General features: G+C 55.5%; 1 protein-coding gene across 2 annotated transcripts in view; it reads right to left on the minus strand.

The window, feature by feature from the left end:
* Positions 1-23,987, minus strand: part of LOC149435125 (anion exchange protein 2-like) — a 90,058-nt gene that overhangs the window by 55,709 nt on the left and 10,362 nt on the right. The window contains exons 1-2 of one of the 2 annotated variants that reach the window (XM_089662987.1): positions 21,689-21,789; positions 6,367-6,551 (exon numbers count right to left, since the gene is read on the minus strand). In XM_089662987.1, the coding sequence (XP_089519113.1) occupies positions 6,367-6,426 (60 nt within the window). In that variant the 5' untranslated portion in view covers positions 6,427-6,551; positions 21,689-21,789. Of the gene's footprint in view, positions 1-6,366; positions 6,552-21,688; positions 21,790-23,987 lie in introns of those variants that run through there. The other variant, XM_089662988.1, reaches the window with a different exon arrangement.

Raw genomic sequence — 23,987 nt, forward strand, 5'->3', positions numbered from 1 at the left:
CATGTTGGGTGGATCTGGCCATGTATGGTAGATCTGGTCGTGTATAGGGTGGATCTGGTCGTGTATGGTGGATCTGGCCATGTAGGGTGGATAGTGTCATGCAGGGTGGATCTGGTCATGTTGGGTGGATCTTGCCATGTATGGTAGATCTGGTCATGTATAGGGTGGATCTGGTCGTGTAGGGTGGATCTGGTCGTGTAGGGTGGATCTGGTCATGTAGGGTGGATCTGGCCGTGTATAGGGTGGATCTGGTCATGTTGGGTGGATCTGGCCATGTAGGGTGGATCTGGTCGTATAGGGTGGATCTGATCATTTAGTGGGTGGATCTTTTCGTGTAGGGTGGATCTGGTCATGTTGGGTGGATCTGGCCATGTATGGTGGATCTGGTCATGTATGGTGGATCTGGCCATGTATGGTGGATCTGGTCGTGTATAGGGTGGATCTGGTCGTATAGGGTGGATCTGGTCGTGTAGGGTGGATCTGGTCATGTATGGTGGATCTGGTCATGTATGGGGTGGATCTGGTCATGTAGGGTGGATCTGGTCGTGTAGAGTGGATCTGGTCGTGTAGAGTGGATCTGGTCGTGTAGGGTGGATCTGGTCGTGTAGGGTGTATCTGGTCATGTAGGGTGGATCTGGTCATGTAGGGTGGATCTGGTCATGTAGGGTGGATCTGGTCATGTAGGGTGGATCTGGTAATGTAGGGTGGATCTGGTCATGTAGGGTGGATCTGGTCATGTAGGGTGGATCTGGCCATGTATGGTAGATCTGGTCATGTATAGGGTGGATCTGGTCGTGTAGGGTGGATCTGGTCGTGTAGGGTGGATCTGGTCGTGTAGGGTGGATCTGGTCGTGTAGGGTGGATCTGGTCGTGTAGGGTGTATCTGGTCATGTAGGGTGTATCTGGTTATGTAGGGTGGATCTGGTCATGTTGGGTGGATCTGGCCATGTATGGTAGATCTGGTCGTGTATAGGGTGGATCTAGTCGTGTATGGTGGATCTGGCCTTGTAGGGTGGATAGTGTCATGCAGGGTGGATCTGGTCATGTTGGGTGGATCTGGCCATGTATGGTAGATCTGGTCATGTATAGGGTGGATCTGGTCGTGTAGGGTGGATCTGGTTGTGTAGGGTGGATCTGGTCGTGTAGGGTGGATCTGGCCGTGTAGAGTGGATCTGGTCGTGTAGAGTGGATCTGGTCGTGTAGGGTGTATCTGGTCATGTAGGGTGGATCTGGTTATGTATGGGGTGGATCTGGTCATGTAGGGTGGATCTGGTCGTGTAGAGTAGATCTGGTCGTGTAGGGTGGATCTGGTCGTGTAGAGTGGATCTGGTCATGTAGAGTGGATCTGGTCGTGTAGGGTGTATCTGGTCATGTACGGTGGATCTGGTTATGTATGGGGTGGATCTGGTCATGTAGAGTGGATCTGGTCGTGTAGGGTGTATCTGGTCATGTAGGGTGGATCTGGTCATGTAGAGTGGATCTGGTCGTGTAGGGTGGATCTGGTCATGTAGGGTGGATCTGGCCGTGTATAGGGTGGATCCGGTCGTGTATAGGGTGGATCCGGTCGTGTATAGGGTGGATCTGGTCGTATAGGGTGGATCTGGTCTTATAGGGTGGATCTGGTCTTATAGGGTGGATCTGGTCGTGTATAGGGTGGATCTGGTCATGTAGGGTGGATCTGGTCGTGTATAGGGTGAATCTGGTCACGTAGGGTGGATCTGGTAATGTAGGGTGGATCTGTTCTTGTGTAGGGTGGATCTGGTCATATAGGGTGGATCTGGTTGTGTAGGGTGGATCTGGTCGTGTAGGGTGGATCTGGTCGTGTAGGGTGGATCTGGTCGTGTAGGGTGGATCTGGTCGTGTATGGGGTGGATCTGGTCATGTATGGGGTGGATCTGGTCATGTATAGGGTGGATCTGGTCGTGTAGGGTAGATATGGTCGTGTAGGGTGGATCTGGTTGTTTATACGATAAATCTGGTCGTGTAGGGTGGATCTGGTCATGTATAGGGTGGATCTGGTCATGTATAGGGTGGATCTGGTCATGTAGGGTGGATCTGGTCATACAGGGTGGATCTGGTCGTGTAGGGTGGATCTGGTTGTGTATAGGGTGGATCTGGTCGTGTAGGGTGGATCTGGTCGTGTAGGGTGGATCTGGTCATGTATAGGGTGGATCTGGTCATGTATAGAGTGGATCTGGTTGTGTAGGGTGGATCTGGTAGTGTAGGCTGGATTTGGTCATGTATAGGGTGGATCTGCTCATGTATAGGGTGGATCTGGTCATGTATAGGGTGGATCTGGTCGTATAGGGTGGATCTGGTCGTATAGGGTGGATCTGGTCGTGTAGGGTGGATCTGGTCGTGTATAGGGTGGATCTGGTCATGTATGGTGGATCTGGTCATGTATGGGGTGGATCTGGTCATGTAGGGTGGATCTGGTCATGTAGGGTGAATCTGGTCATGTAGGGTGGATCTGGTCGTGTAGAGTATATCTGGTCGTGTAGAGTGGATTTGGTCGTGTAGGGTGGATCTGGTCATGTAGGGTGGATCTGGTCATGTTGGGTGGATCTGGCCATGTATGGTAGATCTGGTCGTGTATAGGGTGGATCTGGTCGTGTATGGTGGATCTGGTCATGTAGGGTGGATAGTGTCATGTATGGTGGATCTGGTCATGTATAGGGTGGATCTGGTCGTGTAGGGTGGATCTGGTCGTGTAGGGTGGATCTGGTCATGTAGGGTGGATCTGGCCGTGTATAGGGTGGATCTGGTCGTGTAGGGTGGATCTGGTCGTGTAGGGTGGATCTGGTCGTGTAGGGTGGATCTGGTCGTGTATAGGGTGGATCTGGTCGTGTAGGGTGGATCTGGTCGTGTAGGGTGGATCTGGTCATGTAGGGTGGATCTGGTCATGTTGGGTGGATCTGGCCATGTATGGTGGATCTGGTCATGTATGGTGGATCTGGCCATGTATGGTGGATCTGGTCGTGTATAGGGTGGATCTGGTCGTATAGGGTGGATCTGGTCGTGTAGGGTGGATCTGGTCGTGTAGGGTGGATCTGGCCGTGTAGAGTGGATCTGGTCGTGTAGAGTGGATCTGGTCGTGTAGGGTGTATCTGGTCGTGTAGGGTGGATCTGGTTATGTATGGGGTGGATCTGGTCGTGTAGAGTGGATCTGGTCGTGTAGAGTGGATCTGGTCGTGTAGGGTGTATCTGGTCGTGTAGGGTGGATCTGGTTATGTATGGGGTGGATCTGGTCGTGTAGTGTGGATCTGGTAGTGTAGAGTGGATCTGGTCGTGTAGAGTGGATCTGGTCGTGTAGGGTGGATCTGGTTATGTATGGGGTGGATCTGGTCATGTAGAGTGGATCTGGTCGTGTAGGGTGTATCTGGTCATGTAGGGTGGATCTGGTCGTGTAGAGTGGATCTGGTCGTGTAGGGTGTATCTGGTCATGTAGGGTGGATCTTTTCATGTTGGGTGGATCTGGCCATGTATGGTAGATCTGGTCATGTATGGTGGATCTGGCCATGTAGGGTGGATAGTGTCATGCAGGGTGGATCTGGTCATGTTGGGTGGATCTGGCCATGTATGGTAGATCTGGTCAAGTATAGGGTGGATCTGGTCGTGTAGGGTGGATCTGGTCGTGTAGGGTGGATCTGGTCGTGTAGGGTGGATCTGGCTGTGTATAGGGTGGATCTGGCCGTGTATAGGGTGGATCTGGTCGTGTAGGGTGGATCTGGTCGTGTATAGGGTGGATCTGGTCGTGTATAGGGTGGATCTGGTCGTGTAGGGTGGATCTGGTCGTGTATAGGGTGGATCTGGTCATGTTGGGTGGATATGGCCATGTATGGTAGATCTGGCCATGTATATGGTGGATCTGGTCGTGTAGGGTGGATCTGGTCGTGTAGGGTGGATCTGGCCGTGTAGGGTGGATCTGGTCGTGTATAGGGTGGATCTGGTCGTGTATAGGGTGGATCTGGTCGTGTATAGGGTGGATCTGGTCGTGTATAGGGTGGATCTGGTCGTGTATAGGGTGGATCTGGTCGTGTATAGGGTGGTTCTGGTCGTGTATAGGGTGGATCTGGTCGTGTATAGGGTGGATCTGGTCGTGTAGGGTGGATCTGGTCGTGTAGGGTGGATCTGGTCGTGTAGGGTGGATCTGGTCGTGTAGCGTGGATCTGGTCGTGTAGCGTGGATCTGGTCGTGTAGGGTGGATCTGGTCGTGTAGGGTGGAGTTTGGTCTACAGCCGGCACACTAGGTGAGGAGAGGAAAGTGAATGATCTGTGAAATTTTTCGGTTAGGACACGACTATGACCCATCGTTCGGGGTGGAACTCACAATCTGTATATAGGAGTGACCCTGGAAGGGGTGGAACTCACAATCTGTATATAGGAGTGACCCTGGAAGGGGCGGAACTCATAATCTGTATATACGAGTGACCCTGGAAGGGGCGGTACTCACAATCTGTATATAGGAGTGACCCTGGAAGGGGCGGAACTCACAGTCTGTATATAGGAGTGACCCTGGAAGGGGCGGAACTCACAGTCTGTATATAGGAGTGACCCTGGAAGGGGCGGAACTCACAGTCTGTATATAGGAGTGACCCTGGAAGGGGCGGAACTCACAATCTATATATAGGAGTGACCCTGGAAGGGGCGGAACTCACAATCTGTATATAGGAGTGACCCTGGAAGGGGCGGTACTCACAGTCTGTATAAAGGAGTGACCCTGGAAGGGGTGGAACTCACAATCTGTATATAGGAGTGACCCTGGAAGGGGCGGAACTCATAATCTGTATATAGGAGTGACCCTGGAAGGGGCGGTACTCACAATCTGTATATAGGAGTGACCCTGGAAGGGGCGGAACTCACAGTCTGTATATAGGAGTGACCCTGGAAGGGGCGGAACTCACAGTCTGTATATAGGAGTGACCCTGGAAGGGGCGGAACTCACAGTCTGTATATAGGAGTGACCCTGGAAGGGGCGGAACTCACAATCTATATATAGGAGTGACCCTGGAAGGGGCGGAACTCACAATCTGTATATAGGAGTGACCCTGGAAGGGGCGGTACTCACAGTCTGTATAAAGGAGTGACCCTGGAAGGGGCGGAACTCACAGTCTGTATATAGGAGTGACCCTGGAAGGGGCGGAACTCACAGTCTGTATATAGGAGTGACCCTGGAAGGGGCTGTACTCACAATCTGTATATAGGAGTGACCCTGGAAGGGGCAGAACTCACAATCTATATATAGGAGTGACCCTGGAAGGGGCGGAACTCACAGTCTGTATATAGGAGTGACCCTGGAAGGGGCGGAACTCAGTCTGTATATAGGAGTGACCCTGGAAGGGGCTGAACTCACATTCTGTATATAGGAGTGACCCTGGAAGGGGCGGTACTCAGTCTGTATATAGGAGTGACCCTGGAAGGGGCGGAACTCACAATCTGTATATAGGAGTGACCCTGGAAGGGGCGGAACTCACAATCTGTATATAGGAGTGACCCTGGAAGGGGCGGAACTCACAATCTGTATATAGGAGTGACCCTGGAAGGGGCGGTACTCACAATCTGTATATAGGAGTGACCCTGGAAGGGGCGGTACTCACAATCTGTATATAGGAGTGACCCCGGAAGGGGCGGAACTCACAATCTGTATATAGGAGTGACCCTGGAAGGGGCAGTACTCACAGTCTGTATATAGGAGTGACCCTGGAAGGGGCGGAACTCACAATCTATATATAGGAGTGAGCCTGGAAGGGGCGGTACTCACAGCCTGTATATAGGAGTGACCCTGGAAGGGGCGGAACTCACATTCTGCGCGTAGGGGTGACCCTGGAAGGGGCGGAACTCACATTCTGCGCGTAGGGGTGACCCTGGAATGGGCGGTACTCACATTCTGCGCGTAGGCGTGACCCTGGAAGGGGCGGTACTCACATTCTGCACGTAGTGGTGACCCTAGAAGGGGCGGTACTCACATTCTGCACGTAGGGGTGACGCTGGAAGGGGCGGTACTCACATTCTGCACGTAGGGGTGACCCTGGAAGGGGCGGTACTCACATTCTGCACGTAGGGGTGACCCTGGAAGGGGCGGTACTCACATTCTGCACGTAGGGATGACCCTGGAAGGGGCGGTACTCACATTCTGCACGTAGGGGTGACCCTGGAAGGGGCGGTACTTACATTCTGCACGTAGGGGTGACCCTGGAAGGGGCGGTACTTACATTCTGCACGTAGGGGTGACCCTGGAAGGGGCGGTACTCACATTCTGCACGTAGGGGTGACCCTGGAACTTAAACATTGCCCACAGCAGTGACTCTAAAGAGGTGGTGCTTATATTCTGCATACAGGAGTGACCCCAGAGGGGGCGGTACTTACACTGCGGATGACAGATGAGACGATCTCATGAATCTCAGAGGAGACCTGGTTGCTGCTCATGGCAGAGGTGAAGGACGGGGATGGCGGCTGGTGTAGCGGATGAGACCTCCGGATCACTATGAGGGGCTTCGTCAGCCCTTCTCCTTATCGCACTGTCGCTGCGGGGGGCTTCCGGGCATCATAACCTGGGAGAGGGCGAGAAAAAGGGACATTACCCGCCTGACGGTGACATCATAGAGGAGAGTGACATCACCCACCAGATGATGACATCATAGAGGAGAGAAAGTGACATCATAGAGGAGAGGAGAATGACATCATAGAGGAGAGGAAAGTGACATCACCCACCTGAGGGTGACATCATAGAGGAGAGGAATGTGACATCACCAGCCTGATGGTGACATCATAGAGGAGAGAAAGTGACATCACACGCCTGATGATGACATCATAGAGGAGAGGAAAGTGACATCACCCACCTGATGGTGACATCATAGAGGAGAGAAAGTGACATCACCCACCTGATGGTGACATCATAGAGGAGAGAAAGTGACATCACCCGCCTGATGGTGACATCATAGAGGAGAGGAAAGTGACATCACCCACCTGATGGTGACATCATAGAGGAGAGAAAGTGACATCACCCACCTGATGGTGACATCATAGAGGAGAGAAAGTGACATCACCCGCCTGATGGTGACATCATAGAGGAGAGTGACATCACAGAGAAGAGAGTGACATCACAGAGAAGAGAGTGACATCATAGAGGAGAGGAGTGACATCATAGAGGAGAGGAGAGTGACATCACCCACCTGATGGTGACATCATAGAGGAGAGTGACATCATAGAGGAGAGGAAAGTGACATCACCCGCCTGATGGTGGCATCATAGAGGAGAGGAGAGTGACATCACCCACCAGATGGTGACATCATAGAGGAGAGCGACATCACCTGTCTGATGGTGACATCATAGAGGAGAGGACAGTGACATCATAGAGGAGAGGAATGTGACATCACCTGCCTGATGTGACATCAAAGAGGAGAGTGACATCATAGAGGAGAGGAAAGTGACATCACCCGCCTGATGGTGACATCATAGAGGAGAGTGACATCCTAGAGGAGAGGAAAGTGACATCACCTGCCTGATGGTGACATCATAGAGGAGAGTGACATCATAGAGGAGAGGAAAGTGACATCACCCGCCAAATGGTGACATCATAGAGGAGAGTGACATCATAGAGGAGAGGAAAGTGACATCACCAGCCTGATGGTGACATCATAGAGGAGAGGAATGTGACATCACCCGTCTGATGGTGACATCGGAGAGGAATGTGACATCACCCGTCTGATGGTGATATCATAGAGGAGAGTGACATCACCTGCCTGACGGTGACATCATAGAGGAAAGAAAGTGACATCACTCGCCTGATGGTGACATCATAGAGGAGCAGAAAGTGACATCCCCCATCTGGTGACATCCCCCGTCTGACGGTGACACCCCCCATCTGGTAACATCCCGCGTCTGACGGTGACACCCCTGACTGACCTCTGTAGCTGCAGCTGCTGTGGAGTTATTAATCCTCAAAGATACAACGAAGTCACTTTCTCTCCTCTATGATGTCACCATCAGGCGAGTGATGTCACTTTCTCTCCTCTATGATGTCACCGTCAGGCGGGTGATGTCACTTTCTCTCCTCTATGATGTCACCATCAGGCGGGTGATGTCACTCTCCTCTCCTCTATGATGTCACCGTAAGGTGGGTGATGTAACTTTCTGCTCCTCTATGATGTCACTGTCAGGCAGGTGATGTCACTTTCCTCTCCTCTATGGTGTCACCATCAGACAGATGATGTCACTCTCCACTCATCTATGATGTCACTGTTGGGAGGGGAGCTGAGTGAGTGCTGGGAGGGGGAGCTGAGTGAGTGCTGGAAGGGGGAGCTGAGTCACTGCTGGGAGGGGGAGCTGAGTCACTGCTGGGAGGGGGAGCTGAGTCACTGCTGGGAGGGGGGCTGAGTCACTGCTGGGAGGGGGGCTGAGTCACTGCTGGGAGAGGGAGCTGAGTCACTGCTGGGAGGAGGAGCTGAGTCACTGTTAGGAGGGGGAGCTGAGTCGCTGCTGGGAGGGGGAGCTGAGTCACTGTGGGGAGGGGGAGCTGAGTCAGCGCTGGGAGGGGGAGCTGAGTCACTGTGGGGAGGGGGAGCTGAGTCAGCGCTCTGAGGGGGAGCTGAGTCACTGTGGGGAGGGGGAGCTGAGTCAGCGCTGGGAGGGGGAGCTGAGTGAGCGCTGGGAGGGGGAGCTGAGTGAGTGCTGGGAGGGGGGCTGAGTCACTTCTGGGAGGGGGAGCTGAGTCAGCGCTGGGAGGGGGAGCTGAGTCACTGCTGGGAGGGGGGCTGAGTCACTGCTGGGAGGGGGAGCTGAGTCAGTGCTGGGAGAGGGAGCTGAGTCAGTGCTGGGAGGGGGAGCTGAGTCACTGCTGGGAGGGGGAGCTGAGTCACTGCTGGGAGGGGGGCTGAGTCACTGTTGGGGGAGGGGCTGAGTCACTGCTGGGAGGGGGAGCTGAGTCACTGCTGGGAGGGGGAGCTGAGTCACTGCTGGGAGGGGGAGCTGAGTCACTGCTGGGAGGGGGAGCTGAGTCACTGCTGGGGAGGGGGAGCTGAGTCACTGTGGGGAGGGGGAGCTGAGTCAGCGCTGGGAGGGGGAGCTGAGTCAGCGCTGGGAGGGGGAGCTGAGTCACTGTGGGGAGGGGGAGCTGAGTCAGCGCTAGGAGGGGGAGCTGAGTCACTGTGGGGAGGGGGAGCTGAGTCAGCGCTGGGAGGGGGGCTGAGTCAGTGCTATGAGGGGGAGCTGAGTGAGTGCTGGGAGGGGGGCTGAGTCAGCGCTATGAGGGGGAGCTGAGTGAGTGCTGGGAGGGGGGCTGAGTCACTGTTGGGAGGGGGAGCTGAGTCACTGCTGGGAGGGGGAGCTGAGTCACTGCTGGGAGGGGGAGCTGGGTCACTGCTGGGGAGGGGAAGCTGAGTCAGTGCTGGGAGGGGGAGCTGAGTGAGTGCTGGGAAGGGGAGCTGAGTGAGTGCTGGGAAGGGGAGCTGAGTCACTGTTGGGAGGGGGAGCTGAGTCACTGCTGGGAGGGGGAGCTGAGTCACTGCTGGGGAGGGGGGCTGAGTCACTGCTGGGAGGGGGGGCTGAGTCACTGCTGGGAGGGGGAGCTGAGTCACTGCTGGGAGGGGGAGCTGAGTCACTGCTGGGAGGGGGAGCTGAGTCACTGCTGGGAGGGGGAGCTGAGTCACTGCTGGGAGGGGGAGCTGAGTCACTGCTGGGAGGGGGAGCTGAGTCACTGTGGGGAGGGGGAGCTGAGTCACTGTGGGGAGGGGGAGCTGAGTCAGCGCTAGGAGGGGGAGCTGAGTCACTGTGGGGAGGGGGAGCTGAGTCAGCGCTGGGACGGGGGCTGAGTCAGTGCTATGAGGGGGAGCTGAGTGAGTGCTGGGAGGGGGGCTGAGTCACTGTTGGGAGGGGGAGCTGAATCACTGTTGGGAGGGGGAGCTGAGTCACTGCTGGGAGGGGGAGCTGAGTCACTGCAGGGAGGGGGAGCTGAGTCACTGCTGGGAGGGGGAGCTGAGTCACTGCTGGGAGGGGGAGCTGAGTCACTGCTGGGAGGGGGAGCTGAGTCAGTGCTGGGAGGGGGGCTGAGTCACTGCTGGGAGGGGGGGCTAAGTCACTGCTGGGAGGGGGAGCTGAGTCACTGCTGGGAGGGGGGGCTGAGTCACTGCTGGGAGGGGGAGCTGAGTCACTGCTGGGTGGAGGAGGGGGGGCTGAGTCACTGCTGGGTGGGGGGAGCAGGGGGAGCTGAGTCACTGCTGGGTGGGGGGAGCAGGGGGAGCTGAGTCACTGCTGGGTGGGGGGAGCAGGAGGAGCTGAGTCACTGGTGGGTGGGGGAGCAGGGGGAGCTGAGTCACTGCTGGGTGGGGGGAGCAGGGGGGGCTGAGTCACTGGTGGGTGGGGGAGCAGGGGGAGCTGAGTCACTGCTGGGTGGGGGGAGGAGGAGATGAGTCACTGCTGGGTGGGGGAGCTGAGTCACTGCTGGGAGGGGGAGCTGAGTCACTGCTGGGAGGGGGAGCTGAGTCACTGCTGGGAGGGGGAGCTGAGTCACTGTGGGGAGGGGGAGCTGAGTCAGCGCTGGGAGGGGGAGCTGAGTCAGCGCTGGGAGGGGGAGCTGAGTCAGCGCTGGGAGGGGGAGCTGAGTCACTGTGGGGAGGGGGAGCTGAGTCACTGTGGGGAGGGGGAGCTGAGTCACTGTTGGGAGGGGGAGCTGAGTCACTGTTGGGAGGGGGAGCTGAGTCAGCGCTGGGAGGGGGGCTGAGTCAGTGCTATGAGGGGGAGCTGAGTGAGTGCTGGGAGGGGGGGGGCTGAGTGAGTGCTGGGAGGGGGGGGAGCTGAGTCACTGCTGGGAGGGGGAGCTGAGTCACTGCTGGGAGGGGGAGCTGAGTCACTGTGGGGAGGGGGAGCTGAGTCAGCGCTGGGAGGGGGAGCTGAGTCACTGTTGGGAGGGGGAGCTGAGTAACTGTTGGGAGGGGGAGCTGAGTCAGCGCTGGGAGGGGGGCTGAGTCAGTGCTATGAGGGGGAGCTGAGTGAGTGCTGGGAGGGGGGCTGAGTCAGCGCTTTGAGGGGGAGCTGAGTGAGTGCTGGGAGGGGGAGCTGAGTCACTGTTGGGAGGGGGAGCTGAGTCACTGTTGGGAGGGGGAGCTGAGTCACTGCTGGGGAGGGGGAGCTGAGTCAGTGCTGGGAGGGGGGCTGAGTCAGTGCTGGGAGGGGGAGCTGAGTGAGTGCTGGGAAGGGGAGCTGAGTCACAGCTGGGGAGGGGGAGCTGAGTCACAGCTGGGGAGGGGGAGCTGAGTCACTGCTGGGAGGGGGAGCTGAGTCACTGGTGGGAGGGGGAGCTGAGTCACTGCTGGGGAGGGGGAGCTGAGTCACTGCTGGGGAGGGGGAGCTGAGTCACTGCTGGGGAGGGGGAGCTGAGTCACTGCTGGGAGGGGGAGCTGAGTCACTGCTGGGGAGGGGGAGCTGAGTGAGTGCTGGGGAGGGGGAGCTGAGTGAGTGCTGGGAGGGGGGGCTGAGTCAGTGCTGGGAGGGGGGCTGAGTCAGTGCTGGGAGGGGGGGCTAAGTTACTGCTGGGAGGGGGAGCTGAGTCACTGCTGGGAGGGGGGGCTGAGTCACTGCTGGGAGGGGGAGCTGAGTCACTGCTGGGTGGAGGAGGGGGGGCTGAGTCACTGCTGGGTGGGGGGAGCAGGGGGAGCTGAGTCACTGCTGGGTGGGGGGAGCAGGGGGAGCTCAGTCACTGCTGGGTGGGGGGAGCAGGAGGAGCTGAGTCACTGGTGGGTGGGGGAGCAGGGGGAGCTGAGTCACTGCTGGGTGGGGGGAGCAGGGGGGGCTGAGTCACTGGTGGGTGGGGGAGCAGGGGGAGCTGAGTCACTGCTGGGTGGGGGGAGGAGGAGATGAGTCACTGCTGGGTGGGGGGACCTGGGGGGGCTGAGTCACTGCGAGAGGAGGGGTTAATGAATGGAGGTCCTCAGCAGAGGAGGGGTTAATGAATGGAGGGCCCCAGCAGAGGAGGAGTAAATGAATCATAGACCTCAGCAGAGGAGGGGTTAATGAATGATGGATCCCAGCAGATGAGGTGGTAATGAATGGAGGGCCCCAGCAGAAGAGGAGTTAATGAATGATGGACCCCAGCAGAGGAGTGGTTAATGAATGGAGGACCCCAGCAGAGAAGAGGTTAATAAATGGAGGGCCCCAGTAGAAGTCGGGTAATGAATGAAGGACCCGAGCAGAGGAGGGGTTAATGCATAGAGGACCCCTGGAGAGAAGGGGTTAATGAATAGAGAACCCCAGCAAAGGAGGGGGTTAATGAATGGATGACCCCAGTAGAAGAGGAGTTAATGAATGGAGGACCCCAGCAGAGGAGGAGTTAATGAATGATGGACCCCAGTAGAAGAGGAGTTAATGAATGGAGGACCCCAGCAGTGGAGGAGTTAATGAATGATGGACTCCAGCAGTGGAGGGGTTAGGGAATAGAGGGTCCCAGCAGAGGACTGGTTAATGAATGGAGGGCCCCAGCAGAGGAGGGGTTAATGAATGATGGACCCCAGCAGAGGAAGGGTTAATGATTGGAGGGCCCCAGCAGAGAAGGGGTTAATGAATGGAGGGCCCCAGCAGAGGATGGGTTAAAGAATGGAGGAGCCCAGCAGAGGAGGGATTAGTGATTGGAGGGCTCCAGCAGAGGAGGGGTTAATGAATGGAGGGCCCCAGCAGAGGAGGGGTTAATGAATGGAGGGCACCAGCATAAGAGGGAATAATGAATGGAGGACCCCAGCAGAGGAGGGGTTAATGAACGGAGGACCTCAGCAGAGGAGGGGTTAATGAACGGAGGACCCCAGGAGAGGAGGGGTTAATGAATAGGGGACACCAGCAATAGAGGGGTGAATGAATGGGGGTCCCCAGCAGAGGAGAGGTTAATGAATGATGGACCCAAGCAGAGGAGGGGTTAATGCATGGAGGGCCACAGCAGAGGATGTGTTAATGAATGGAGGACCCCAGAACAGGAGGGATTAATGATTGGAGGGCCCCAGCAGAGGAGGGGTTAATGAATGGAGGGCCCCAGCTGAGGAGGGGTTAATGAATGAAGCGACCAAGCAGAGGAGGGGTTAATGATTGGAGGGACCCAGCAGAGGAGGGGTTAATGAGTGGAAGGCTCCAGCAGAGGAAGGGTTAATAAATGGAGGACCCCAACAGATGAGGGGTTAATGAATGGAGGGCCCCAGCAGAGGAGGGGTTCATAAATGGAGGACTGCAGCAGAGGAGGAGTTAATGAATGATAGACCCCAGCAGACGCAGGGTTAATGAATGGAGGACCCCAGCAGAGGAGGGGTTAATGAACGGAGGACTCCAGCAGAGGAGGGGTTAATGAATGGAGAGCCCCAGCAGAAGATGGGTTAATGAATGGAGGGCGCGGCAGGGGAGGGGTTAATGAAGGGTGGACCCCAGCACAAGAAGGGTTAATGAACGGAGGACCCCAGCAGAGGAGAGGTTAATGAATGGAGGACCTCAGCGGAGGAGGGGTTAATAAAGGGGGACGCTAGCAGAGAAAGGGTTAATGAATGGAGGGCCCCAGAAGAGGAGGGGTTAAAGAATGATGGACCCCAGCAGAGGAAGGGTTAATGAATGGAGGGCCCCAGCAGAGAATTGGTTAATGAATGGAGGGCCCGGCATAAGAGGGGTTAATGAATGGAGAGCCCCAGCAGAGGAGGGGTTAATGAACTGAGGACCCCAGCAGAGGAGGGGTTAATGAATGGAGGACCTCAGCAAAGAAGGGGTTAATAAAGTGAAGGCCCCAGCAGAAGATAAGTTAATGAATAGAGGGCGCGGTAGGGGAGGGGTTAATGAAGGGTGGACCCCAGCACCAGAGGGGTTAATGAACGGAGGGCCCCAGCACAGGAGGGGTTAATGAACGGAGGACCCCAGCAGAGGAGGGGTTAATGAATGGAGGACCCCAACAGAGGAGCGGTTAACGAATGATGAACGCCAGAAGAGGAGGGGTTAATGAATGGAGGACCCCAGCAGAGGAGGGGTTAATGAATGATGGACCCCACCAGAGGAAGGGTTAATGAATGGAGGGCCGCAGCAGAGGAGGGGTTAATGAATGGAGGACCCCAGCAGAGGAGGGGTTAATGAATAGAGGACCCCAGCAGAGGAGGGGATAATGAATGGAGGGCCGCAGCAGAGGAGGTGTTAATAAATGGAGGAACCCAGAAGAGGAGTGGCTAGTGAACGATAGACCCCAGCAGAGGAGCGGTTAACGAATGATGAACGCCAGAAGACGAGGGGTTAATGAATGGAGGACCCCAGCAGAGGAGGGGTTAATCATCGTAGGACCCGAGCAGAGGAGGGGTTAATGAATGATGGAAACCAGCAGAGGAGAGGCTAATGAATGGACGACCCCAGAAGAGGAGAGATTAAACATCGGAGGACCCCAGCAGAGGAGGGGTTAATGAACGGAGGACACCAGCAGAGGAGGGGTTAATGATTGGAGGTCCCCAGCAGAGGAGGTGTTAATGAATGATGGACCCAAGCAGAGGAGGGGTTAATGAATGGAGGGCCACAGCAGAGGAGGGATTAATGATTGGAGGGCCCCAGCAGAGGAGGGGTTAATGAATGGAGGGCCCCAGCAAAAGAGGGGTTAATGAATGGAGGACCCCAACGTAGGAGAGGTAAATGAATTGAGGGCCCCAGAGAAAGAGGGTTTAATGAAAGGAGAACCCCAGCAGTGGAGTGCTTAATGATTGGAGGGCCCCAGCAAAAGAGGGGTTAATGAATGGAGGACCCCAGCAGAGGAGGGGTTAATGAAGGGAGGACCCCAGCAGAGGAAGGGTTAAAAAATGATGGACCTCAGCAGAGGAAGAGTTAATGAATGGAGGGCTCCAGCAGATGAAGGGTTAATAAATGGAGGACCCCAGCAGATGAGGGGTTAATGAATGGAAGGCCCCAGCAGAGAAGGGGTTAATGAATGGAAGGCCCCAGCAGAGGAGGGGTTAATGAATGGAAGGCCCCAGCAGAGGAAGGGTTAATTAATGATGGACCCCAGCAGAGGAGGGGTTAGTGTATGGAGGACCCCAGCAGAGAAGGGCTTAATGAATGGAGGGCCTCCGCAGAGGAGCTGATAATGAATGGAGGACTCCAGCAGAAGAGGGGTTAATAAATTATGGACCCCAGCAGACGAGGGGTTAATGAATGGAAGACCCCAGCAGAGAAGGGGTTAATGAATGGAGGACCCCAGCAGAGGAGGGGTTGATGAATAGAGGGCCCCAGCAGAGGAGGGGTTAATGAATGGAGGACCCCAGCAGAGGAGGGGTTAATGAATTGAGGGCCCCAGCAGAGGAGGGGTTAATGAATGGAGGACCCAAGCAGAGGAGGGGATAATGAATGGAGGGCCGCAGCAGAGGAGGGGTTAATGAATGGAGGACCCCAGCAGAGGAAGGGTTAATGAATGGAGTGCCGCAGCAGAGGAGGGGTTAATGAATGGAGGACCCCAGCAGAGGAGGGGTTAATAAATGGAGGAACCCAGAAGAGGAGTGGCTAGTGAGCGATAGACCCCAGCAGAGGAGCGGTTAACGAATGATGAACGCCAGAAGAGGAGGGGTTAATGAATGGAGGACCCCAGCAGAGGATGGGTTAATCATCGGAGGACCCGAGCAGAGGAGGGGTTAATGAATGATGGAAACCAGCAGAGAAGAGGAAAATGAATGGACGACCCCAGCACAGGAGAGGCTAATTAATGGAGGGCCCCAACAGAGGTGGGGTTAATGAACGTAGGACCCCAGCAGACGAGGGATTAATGATTTGAGGTCCCAAGCAGAGGAGGTGTTAATGAATGATGGACCCAAGCAGAGGAGGGGTTAATGAATGGAGGGCCCCAGCAGAGGAGGTGTTAATGAATGATGGACCCCAGCAGAGGAGAGGTTAATGAATGGAGGGCCCCAGCAAAAGAGGGGTTAATGAATGGAGGACCCCAACGTAGGAGAGGTAAATGAATTGAGGGCCCCAGAGGAGGAGGGTTTAATGAAAGGAGAACCCCAGCAGTGGAGTGCTTAATGATTGGAGGGCCCCAGAAAAAGAGGGGTTAATGAATGGAGGACCCCAGGAGAGGAGGGATTAATGAAGGGAGGACACCAGCGGATGAAGGGTTAATAAATGATGGACCCCAGCAGAGGAAGAGTTAATGAATGGAGGGCTCCAGCAGATGAAGGGTTAATAAATGGAGGACCCCAGCAGATGAGGGGTTAATGAATGGAAGGACCCATCAGAGGAAGGATTAATTAATGATGGACCCCAGCAGAGGAGGGGTTAGTGTATGGAGGACCCCAGCAGAGAAGGGGTTAATGAATGGAGGGCCCCAGCGGAGAAGGTGTTAATGAATGCAGGGCCTCAGCAGAGGAGGGGTTAATGAATGGAGGACTCCAGCAGAAGAGGGGTTAATAAACTATGGACCCCAGCAGACGAGGGGTTAATGAATGGAAGACCCCAGCACAGGAGGGATTAATGAACGGAGGACCTCAGCAGAGGAGGGGTTAATGAATGGAGCACCCCAGCAGAGGAGGGGTTAATGAATGGAGGGCCCCAGCACAAGAGGGATTAATGAATGGAGGGCGCGGCAGGGGAGGGGTTAATAAAGGGTGGACCACAGTACAGGAGGGGTTAATGAATGGAGCACCCCAGCAGAGGAGGGGTTAATGAATGGAGGGCCCCAGCACAGGAGGGTTAATGAAGGGGGGACTCCAGCAGAAGAGGGGTTAATGAATGGAGGACCCCAGCAGAGGAGGGATCCATGAATGGAGGGCCCGGCAGGGGAGGAGTTAATCATTGAAGGATCCCAGCAGAGGAGGGGTTAATCATCGGAGAACCCCAGCAGAGGAGGGGTTAATGAAGAGGGGACCCCAGCAGAGGAGGGGTTATTAAATAGAGGACCCCAGCAAAGGAGGGGTTAATGAATGGAGGGCCCCAGCAGAGGAGGGGTTAATAAATAGAGGACCCCAGCAGATGACGGGTTAATGAATAGGGGACCCCAGCAGATGACGGGTTAATGAACGCAGGACCCCAGCAGTGGAGGGGTTAATGAATTGAGGACCCCAGCAGAGGAGGGTTTAATGAATGGAGGGCCCCAGCAGAAGAGGGGTTAATGAATTGAGGACCCCAGCAGAAGAGGGGTTAATGAATTGAGGACCCCAGCAGAGGAGGGGTTAATGAATGGAGGGCCCCTGCAGAGGAGGGGTTAATTAATGGAGGGTCCCAGGCGAGGAGAGGTTAATGAATGGAGGACCCCAGCAGAGGAGGGGTTAATGAGCGGAGGACCCCAGAAGAGGAGGGGTTAATGAATTGAGGACCCCAGCAGAGGAGGGTTTAATGAATGGAGGGCCCCAGCAGAAGAGGTGTTAATGAATTGAGGACCCCAGCAGAGGAGGGTTTAATGAATGGAGGGCCCCAGCAGAGGAGGGGTTAATTAATGGAGGGCCCCAGCAGAAGAGGTGTTAATGAATTGAAGACCCCAGCAGAAGAGGGGTTAATGAATTGAGGACCCCAGCAGAGGAGGGTTTAATGAATGGAGGGCCCCAGCAGAAGAGGGATTAATGAATTGAGGAACCCAGCAGAGGAGGGTTTAATGAATGGAGGACCCCAGCAGAGGAGAGGTTAATGAATGGAGGACCCCAGCAGAGGAAGGGTTAATGAATGATGGAGCCCAGCAGAGGAGGAGATAATGAATGATGGACCCCAGCAGACGAGGGGTTAATGAATGGAGGACCCCAGCAGAGGAGGGGTTAATGAACAGAGGGCTCCAGCAGAGTAGGGGTTAATGAAGGGAGGACCCTAGTAGAGGAGGGGTTAATGAATGAGGACCCCGGCAGAGGAGGGATCAATGAATGGAGGGCCCGGCAGGGGAGGGGTTAATGAAGGGTGGACCCCAGTACAGGAGGGGTTAATAAACAAAGGGCCCCAGCAGAGGAGGGATTAATGAACGGAGGACCTCAGCAGAGGAGGGTTTAATGAATGGAGCACCCCAGCACAGGAGGGGTTAATGAACGGAGGACCTCAGCAGAGGAGGGTTTAATGAATGGAGGACCCCAGCAGAGGAGGGGTTAATGAATGGAGGGTCCTAGGCGAGGAGAGGTTAATGAATGGAGGACCCCAGCAGAGGAGGGGTTAATGATCGGAGGGCCACAGCAGAGGAGGGGTTAAGGAATAGAGGACCCCAGCAGAGGAGGGTTTAATGAATGTAGGGCCCCAGCAGAAGAGGTGTTAATGAATTGAGGACCTCAGCAGAAGAGGGGTTAATGAATTGAGGACCCCAGCAGAGGAGGGTTTAATGAATGGAGGGCCCCAGCAGAGGAGGGGTTAATTAATGGAGGGTCCCAGCAGAGGAGGAGTTAATGAATGATGGAGCCCAGCAGACGAGGAGTTAATGAATGGAGCACCCCGGCAAAGGAGGGGTTAATGAACAGAGGGCTCCAGCAGAGGAGGGGTTAATGAAGGGAGGACCCTAGTAGAGGAGGGGTTAATGAATGAGGACACCCACAGAGGAGGGATCAATGAATGGAGGGCCTGGCAGGGGAGGGGTTAATGAAGGGTGGACCCCAGTACAGGAGGGGTTAATAAACAAAGGGCCCCAGCAGAGGAGGGATTAATGAACGGAGGACCTCAGCAGAGGAGGGGTTAATGAATGGAGGGCCCCAGCACAGGAGGGGTTAATGAATGGAGGGCCCCAGCACAGGAGGGGTTAATGAATGAAGGGCCCAGGCAGAGAAAATATTAATGAATGGAGGGCACGGCAGGGGAGGGGTTAATGAAGGGTGGACCACAGAACAGGAGGGGTTAATGAATGGAGCACCCCAGCAGAGGAGGGGTTAATGAATGGAGGGCCCCAGCATAGGAAGGGTTAATGAAGGGGGACTCCAGCAGAAGAGGGGTTAATGAATGGAGGACCCCAGCAGAGAAGGGATTAATGAATAGAGGGCCCGGCAGGGGAGGGGTTAATCATTGAAGGATCCCAGCATAAGAGGGGTTAATCATCAGAGGACCCCAGCAGAGGAGGGGTTAATGAATAGGGGACCCCAGCAGAGGAGGTTTAATGAATGGAGCACCCCAGCAGAGGAGGGGTTAATGAATGTAGGACCCCAGCAGAGGAGGGGTTAATGAATTGAGGTCCCCAGCAGAAGAGGGGTTAATGAATTGAGGACCCCAGCAGAGGAGGTTTAATGAATGGAGGGCCCCAGCAGAAGAGGGGTTAATGAATAGAGGACCCCAGCAGAGGAGGGATTAATTAATGGAGGGCCCGGCAAGGGAGGGGTTAATGAATGATGGACCCCAGCAGAGGAGGGATTAATGAATAGAGGAACCCAGCAGAGGAGGGGTTAATGAATGGAGGATCCCAGCAGAGGAGGGCTTAATGAATGGAGGGCCCCAGCAGAGGAGGGGTTAATGGAGGGACCCAGAAGAGGAGAGGTTAATTAATGGAGGGCCCCAGCAGAGGAGGGATTAATGGAGTACCCCAGCAGAGGAGGGGTTAATGAATGATGGACCCCAGCAGAGGAGAGGTTAATGAATGATGGACCCCAGCAGAGGAGGGGTTAATGAATGGAGGGCCCCAGCACAGGAAGGGTTAATGAATGGGGGACCCCGGCAGAGGAGGGGTTAATGAATGGAGGGGCCCAACAAAGAAGTGTTTAATGTATGGAGGGCCCCAACAGAGGAGGGGTTAATGAATGGAGGACCCCAGCAGAGGAGGGGTTAATGAATTGAGGGCCCCAGCAGAGGAGGGTTTAATTAATGGAGGGTCTCAGCAGAGGAGGGGTTAATGAATGGAGGGCCCCAGCAGAGAAGGGGTTAATAAATGGAGGGCCACAGCAGAGAAGGGGTTAATAAATGGAGGGCCCCAGCAGAGAAGGGGTTAATAAATGGAGGGCCCCTGCAGAGGAGGGGAAATTAATAGAGGGCCCTAGCAGAGGAGGGGTTAATGAAAAGAGGGCCCCAGCAGAGGAGGGGTTAATGAATGGAGGGCCCCAGCAGAGGAGGCATTAATGAATGGAGGGCCCCAGTATAGGAGGGGAAAATGAATGGAGGGCCCCAGCAGAGGAGGCGTTATTGAATGGAGGGCCCCAGCAGAGGAGGGATTAATGAATGGAGGGCCCCGGCAGAGGAGGGGTTAATGAATGGAGGGCCCCAGCAGAGGAGGGGTTAATGTATGGAGGGCCCCAGCAGAGGAGGGGTTACTGAATGGAGGGCCCCAGCAGAGGAGGGGTTAATGAATGGAGGGCCCCAGCAGAGGAGGGGTTAATGAATGGAGGGTCACAGCAGAGGCGGGTTAATGAATGGAGGGATCCAGCAGAGGAGGGATTAAAGAATGGAGGACCCCAGCAGAGGAGAGGTTAATTAATGGAGGACCCCAGCAGAGGAGGGGTTACTTAATGGAGGGCCCCAGCAGAGGAGGGGTTAATGAATGGAGGGCCCCAGCAGAGGAGGGGTTACTTAATGGAGGACCCCAGCAGAGGAGGGCTGAATGAATGGAGGACCCCAGCAGAGGTAGGGTAATGAATGGAGGGCCCCAGCAGAGGAGGGGTTAATGAATGGAGGACCCCAGCAGAGGAGGGGTTAATGAATTGAGGGCCCCAGCAAAGGAATGGTTAATGAAGGGAGGACCCCAGCAGAGGAGGGGGTTAATGAATGGAGGGCCCCAGCAGAGAAGGGGTTAATGAATGGAGGGCCCCAGCAGAGGAGGGGTTAATGAATGATGGACGCCAGCAGAGGAGGGGTTAATGAATGTTGGACCCCAGCAGAGGAGGGGTTAATGAATGGAGGACCCCAGCAGAGAAGGGGTTAATGAATGGAGGACCTCAGCAGAGGAGGGGTTAATGAATTGAGGGCCCCAGCAAAGGAGGGGTTAATGAATGGAGGACCCCAGCAGAGCAGGGGTTAATGAATGGAGGGCCACAGCAGAGGCGGGGTAATGAATGGAGGACCCCAGCAGAGGAGGGGTTAATGAATGGAGGGCCCAAGCAGAGGAAGGGTTAATGAATGGAGGGCCCCAGCAGAGGAGGGGTTAATGAATGGAGGGCCACAGCAGAGGAGGGGTTAATGAATGGAGGGCCCCATTAGAGGAGGAGTTAATGAATTGAGGGCCCCAGCAGAGGATGGGTTAATGAAGGGAGGACTCCAGCAGAGGAGGGATTAATGAAGCGAGTACCCCAGCAGAGGAGGGGTTAATGAATGATGGACCCCAGCAGAGGAAGGGTTAATGAATGATGGACCCCAGCAGAGGAAGGGTTAATGAATGGAGGGCCCCAGCGGAGGAGGGGTTTATGAATGGAGGGCCCCAGCAGAGGAGGGATTAATGAAGCGAGTACCCCAGCAGAGGAGGGGTTAATGAATGATGGACCCCAGCAGAGGAAGGGTTAATGAATGGAGGGCCCCAGCAGAGGAGGGGTTAATGAATGGAGGGCCCCAGTGGAGGAGGAGTTAATGAATGGAGGACCCCAGTGGAGGAGGGGTTAATGAATGGAGGACCCCAGCAGGGGAGGGGTTAATGAATGGAGGACCCCAGCGGAGGAGGGGTTAATGAATGGAGGACCCCAGCGGAGGAGGGGTTAATGAATGGAGGACCCCAGCGGAGGAGGGGTTAATGAATGGAGGACCCCAGCGGAGGAGGGGTTAATGAATGATGGACCCAAGCGGAGGAGGGTTTAATGAATGGAGGACCCCAGCAGTGAAGAGGTTAATGAGGAGCGCTCACCTCTGGGTGTATTGGTCATCAGAGGAGAAGGGGAGGTCATGTGATAGAGGATGACAGACAGTCACATGACCAGTTCCCCTTCCCCTCTCCTCCAGAAATGATGAATGGAGGACCCCAGCGAAGGAGGGGTTAATGAATGGAGGGCCCAGCAGACGAGGGGTTAATGAATGGAGGGCCCCAGCAGTGGAGGGTTTAATGAATGGAGGGCCCCAACAGAGAAGTGGTTAATGTACGGAGGGCCCCAACAGAGGAGGGGTTAATGAACGGAGGGCCCCAAGAGAGGAGGTGTTAATGAACGGAGGACCCCAGCAGAGGAGGGGTTAATGAACGGAGGGCCCCAGCAGAGGAGGGGTTAATGAATGGAGGGCCCCAGCAGAGGCGGTGTTAATGAATGGAGGGCCCCAGCAGAGGAAGGGTTAATGAATGGTGGACCCCAGCAGAGGAAGGGTTAATGAATGGAGGACCCCAGCAGAGGAGGGGTTAATGAATGGAGGACCCCATCAGAGGAGGGGTTAAAGAATGGAGGACCCCAGCAGAGGAGGGGTTAATGAATGAGGACCCCATCAGAGGAGGGGTTAATGAATGGAGGACTCCAGCAGAGGAGGGGTTAATTAACGGAGGGCCCCAGCAGTGGAGGGGTTAATGAATGATGGACCCCAGCGGAGGAGGAGTTAATGAATGGAGGACCCCAGCGGAGGAGGGGTTATTTAAATGGAGGACCCCAGCGGAGGAGGGGTTAATGAATGGAGGACCTCAGCACAGGAGGGGTTAATGAATGGAGGACCCCAGCAGAAGAGGGGTTAATGAATGATGGACCCCAGCGGAGGAGGGGTTAATGAATGAGGACTCCAGCAGAGGAGGGGTTAATGAATGAGGACTCCAGCAGAGGAGGGGTTAATTAATGGAGGTCCCAGCGGAGGAGGGGTTAATGAACGGAGGGCCCCAGCAGTGGAGGGGTTAATGAATGATGGACCCCAGCGGAGGAGGAGTTAATGAATGGAGGACCCCAGCGGAGGAGGGGTTAATGAATGGAGGACCTCAGCACAGGAGGGGTTAATGAATGGAGGACCCCAGCGGAGGAGGGGTTAATGAATGGAGGACCCCAGCGGAGGAGGGGTTAATGAATGGAGGACCCCAGCGGAGGAGGGGTTAATGAATGGAGGACCCCAGCACAGGAGGGGTTAATGATTGGAGGACCCCAGCGGAGGAGGGGTTAATGAATGGAGGACCCCAGCGGAGGAGGGGTTAATGAATGGAGGACCCCAGCAGTGAAGAGGTTAATGGGGAGCGCTCACCTCTGGGTGTATTGGTCATCAGAGGAGAAGGGGAGGTCATGTGATAGAGGATGACAGACAGTCACATGACCAGTTCCCCTTCCCCTCTCCTCCAGCAATGATTTCTGGGAAATGTCCTGCTGAGCCCCCCCCCCCCCCCCCCCCAGAGGAGGCTGACACCCCATCACTGATTACCCAGAATCCTTCAGTGGTTGGACGGATTGACTACAGCTAGAGCGAGGACTCATCTGCACCGCACACACAGGACAATCACCACCAACAGAGCCATCACCACACCGACAATCCAATCACTGCACACCGTGGGTGGACAGAAGGAGGGGTGAATGGATCGAGGGTTGGATGGACGGTGGGGGAACAAGAGGGATCCAACTTCAGGACCACTAGGAATCTCATGGTCACAGGGTATCACCATGACAGTAAGACGTGAGGAAGCACTGGGGGTCTGCAGGACCTTCTCAGGAAACCAGGGACACAAGGAGGCACTGGGAGTCACCAGGATCTTCTCAGGACACCAGGGACACAAGGAGGCAATGGGAGTCACCAGGATCTTCTCAGGACACCAGGGACACAAGGAAGCATTGGGGGTACACTGGGGATCTTCTCAGGACACCAGGGACACAAGGAAGCACTGGGGGTCACCAGGATCTTCTCAGGACACCAGGGACACAAGGAAGCACTGGGGGTACACTGGGGATCTTCTCAGGACACCAGAGATACAAGGAAAAACTGGGGGTCACCAGGATCTTCTCAGGACACCAGGGACACAAGGAAGCACTGGGGGTACACTGGGGATCTTCTCAGGACACCAGAGATACAAGGAAAAACTGGGGGTCACCAGGATCTTCTCAGGACACCAGGGACACAAGGAAGCACTGGGGGTACACTGGGGATTTTCTCAGGACACCAGAGATACAAGGAAAAACTGGGGGTCACCAGGATCTTCTCAGGACACCAGAAACACAAGGAAAAACTGGAGAAACCAGGATCTTCTCGGGACACCAGGG

Source organism: Staurois parvus, unplaced genomic scaffold (genome assembly GCF_062004578.1).
Source record: "Staurois parvus isolate SC_StPar_1 unplaced genomic scaffold, SC_StPar_1.0 ptg001600l, whole genome shotgun sequence".
In the NCBI taxonomy this organism is placed as follows: Eukaryota; Metazoa; Chordata; class Amphibia; order Anura; family Ranidae; genus Staurois; species Staurois parvus.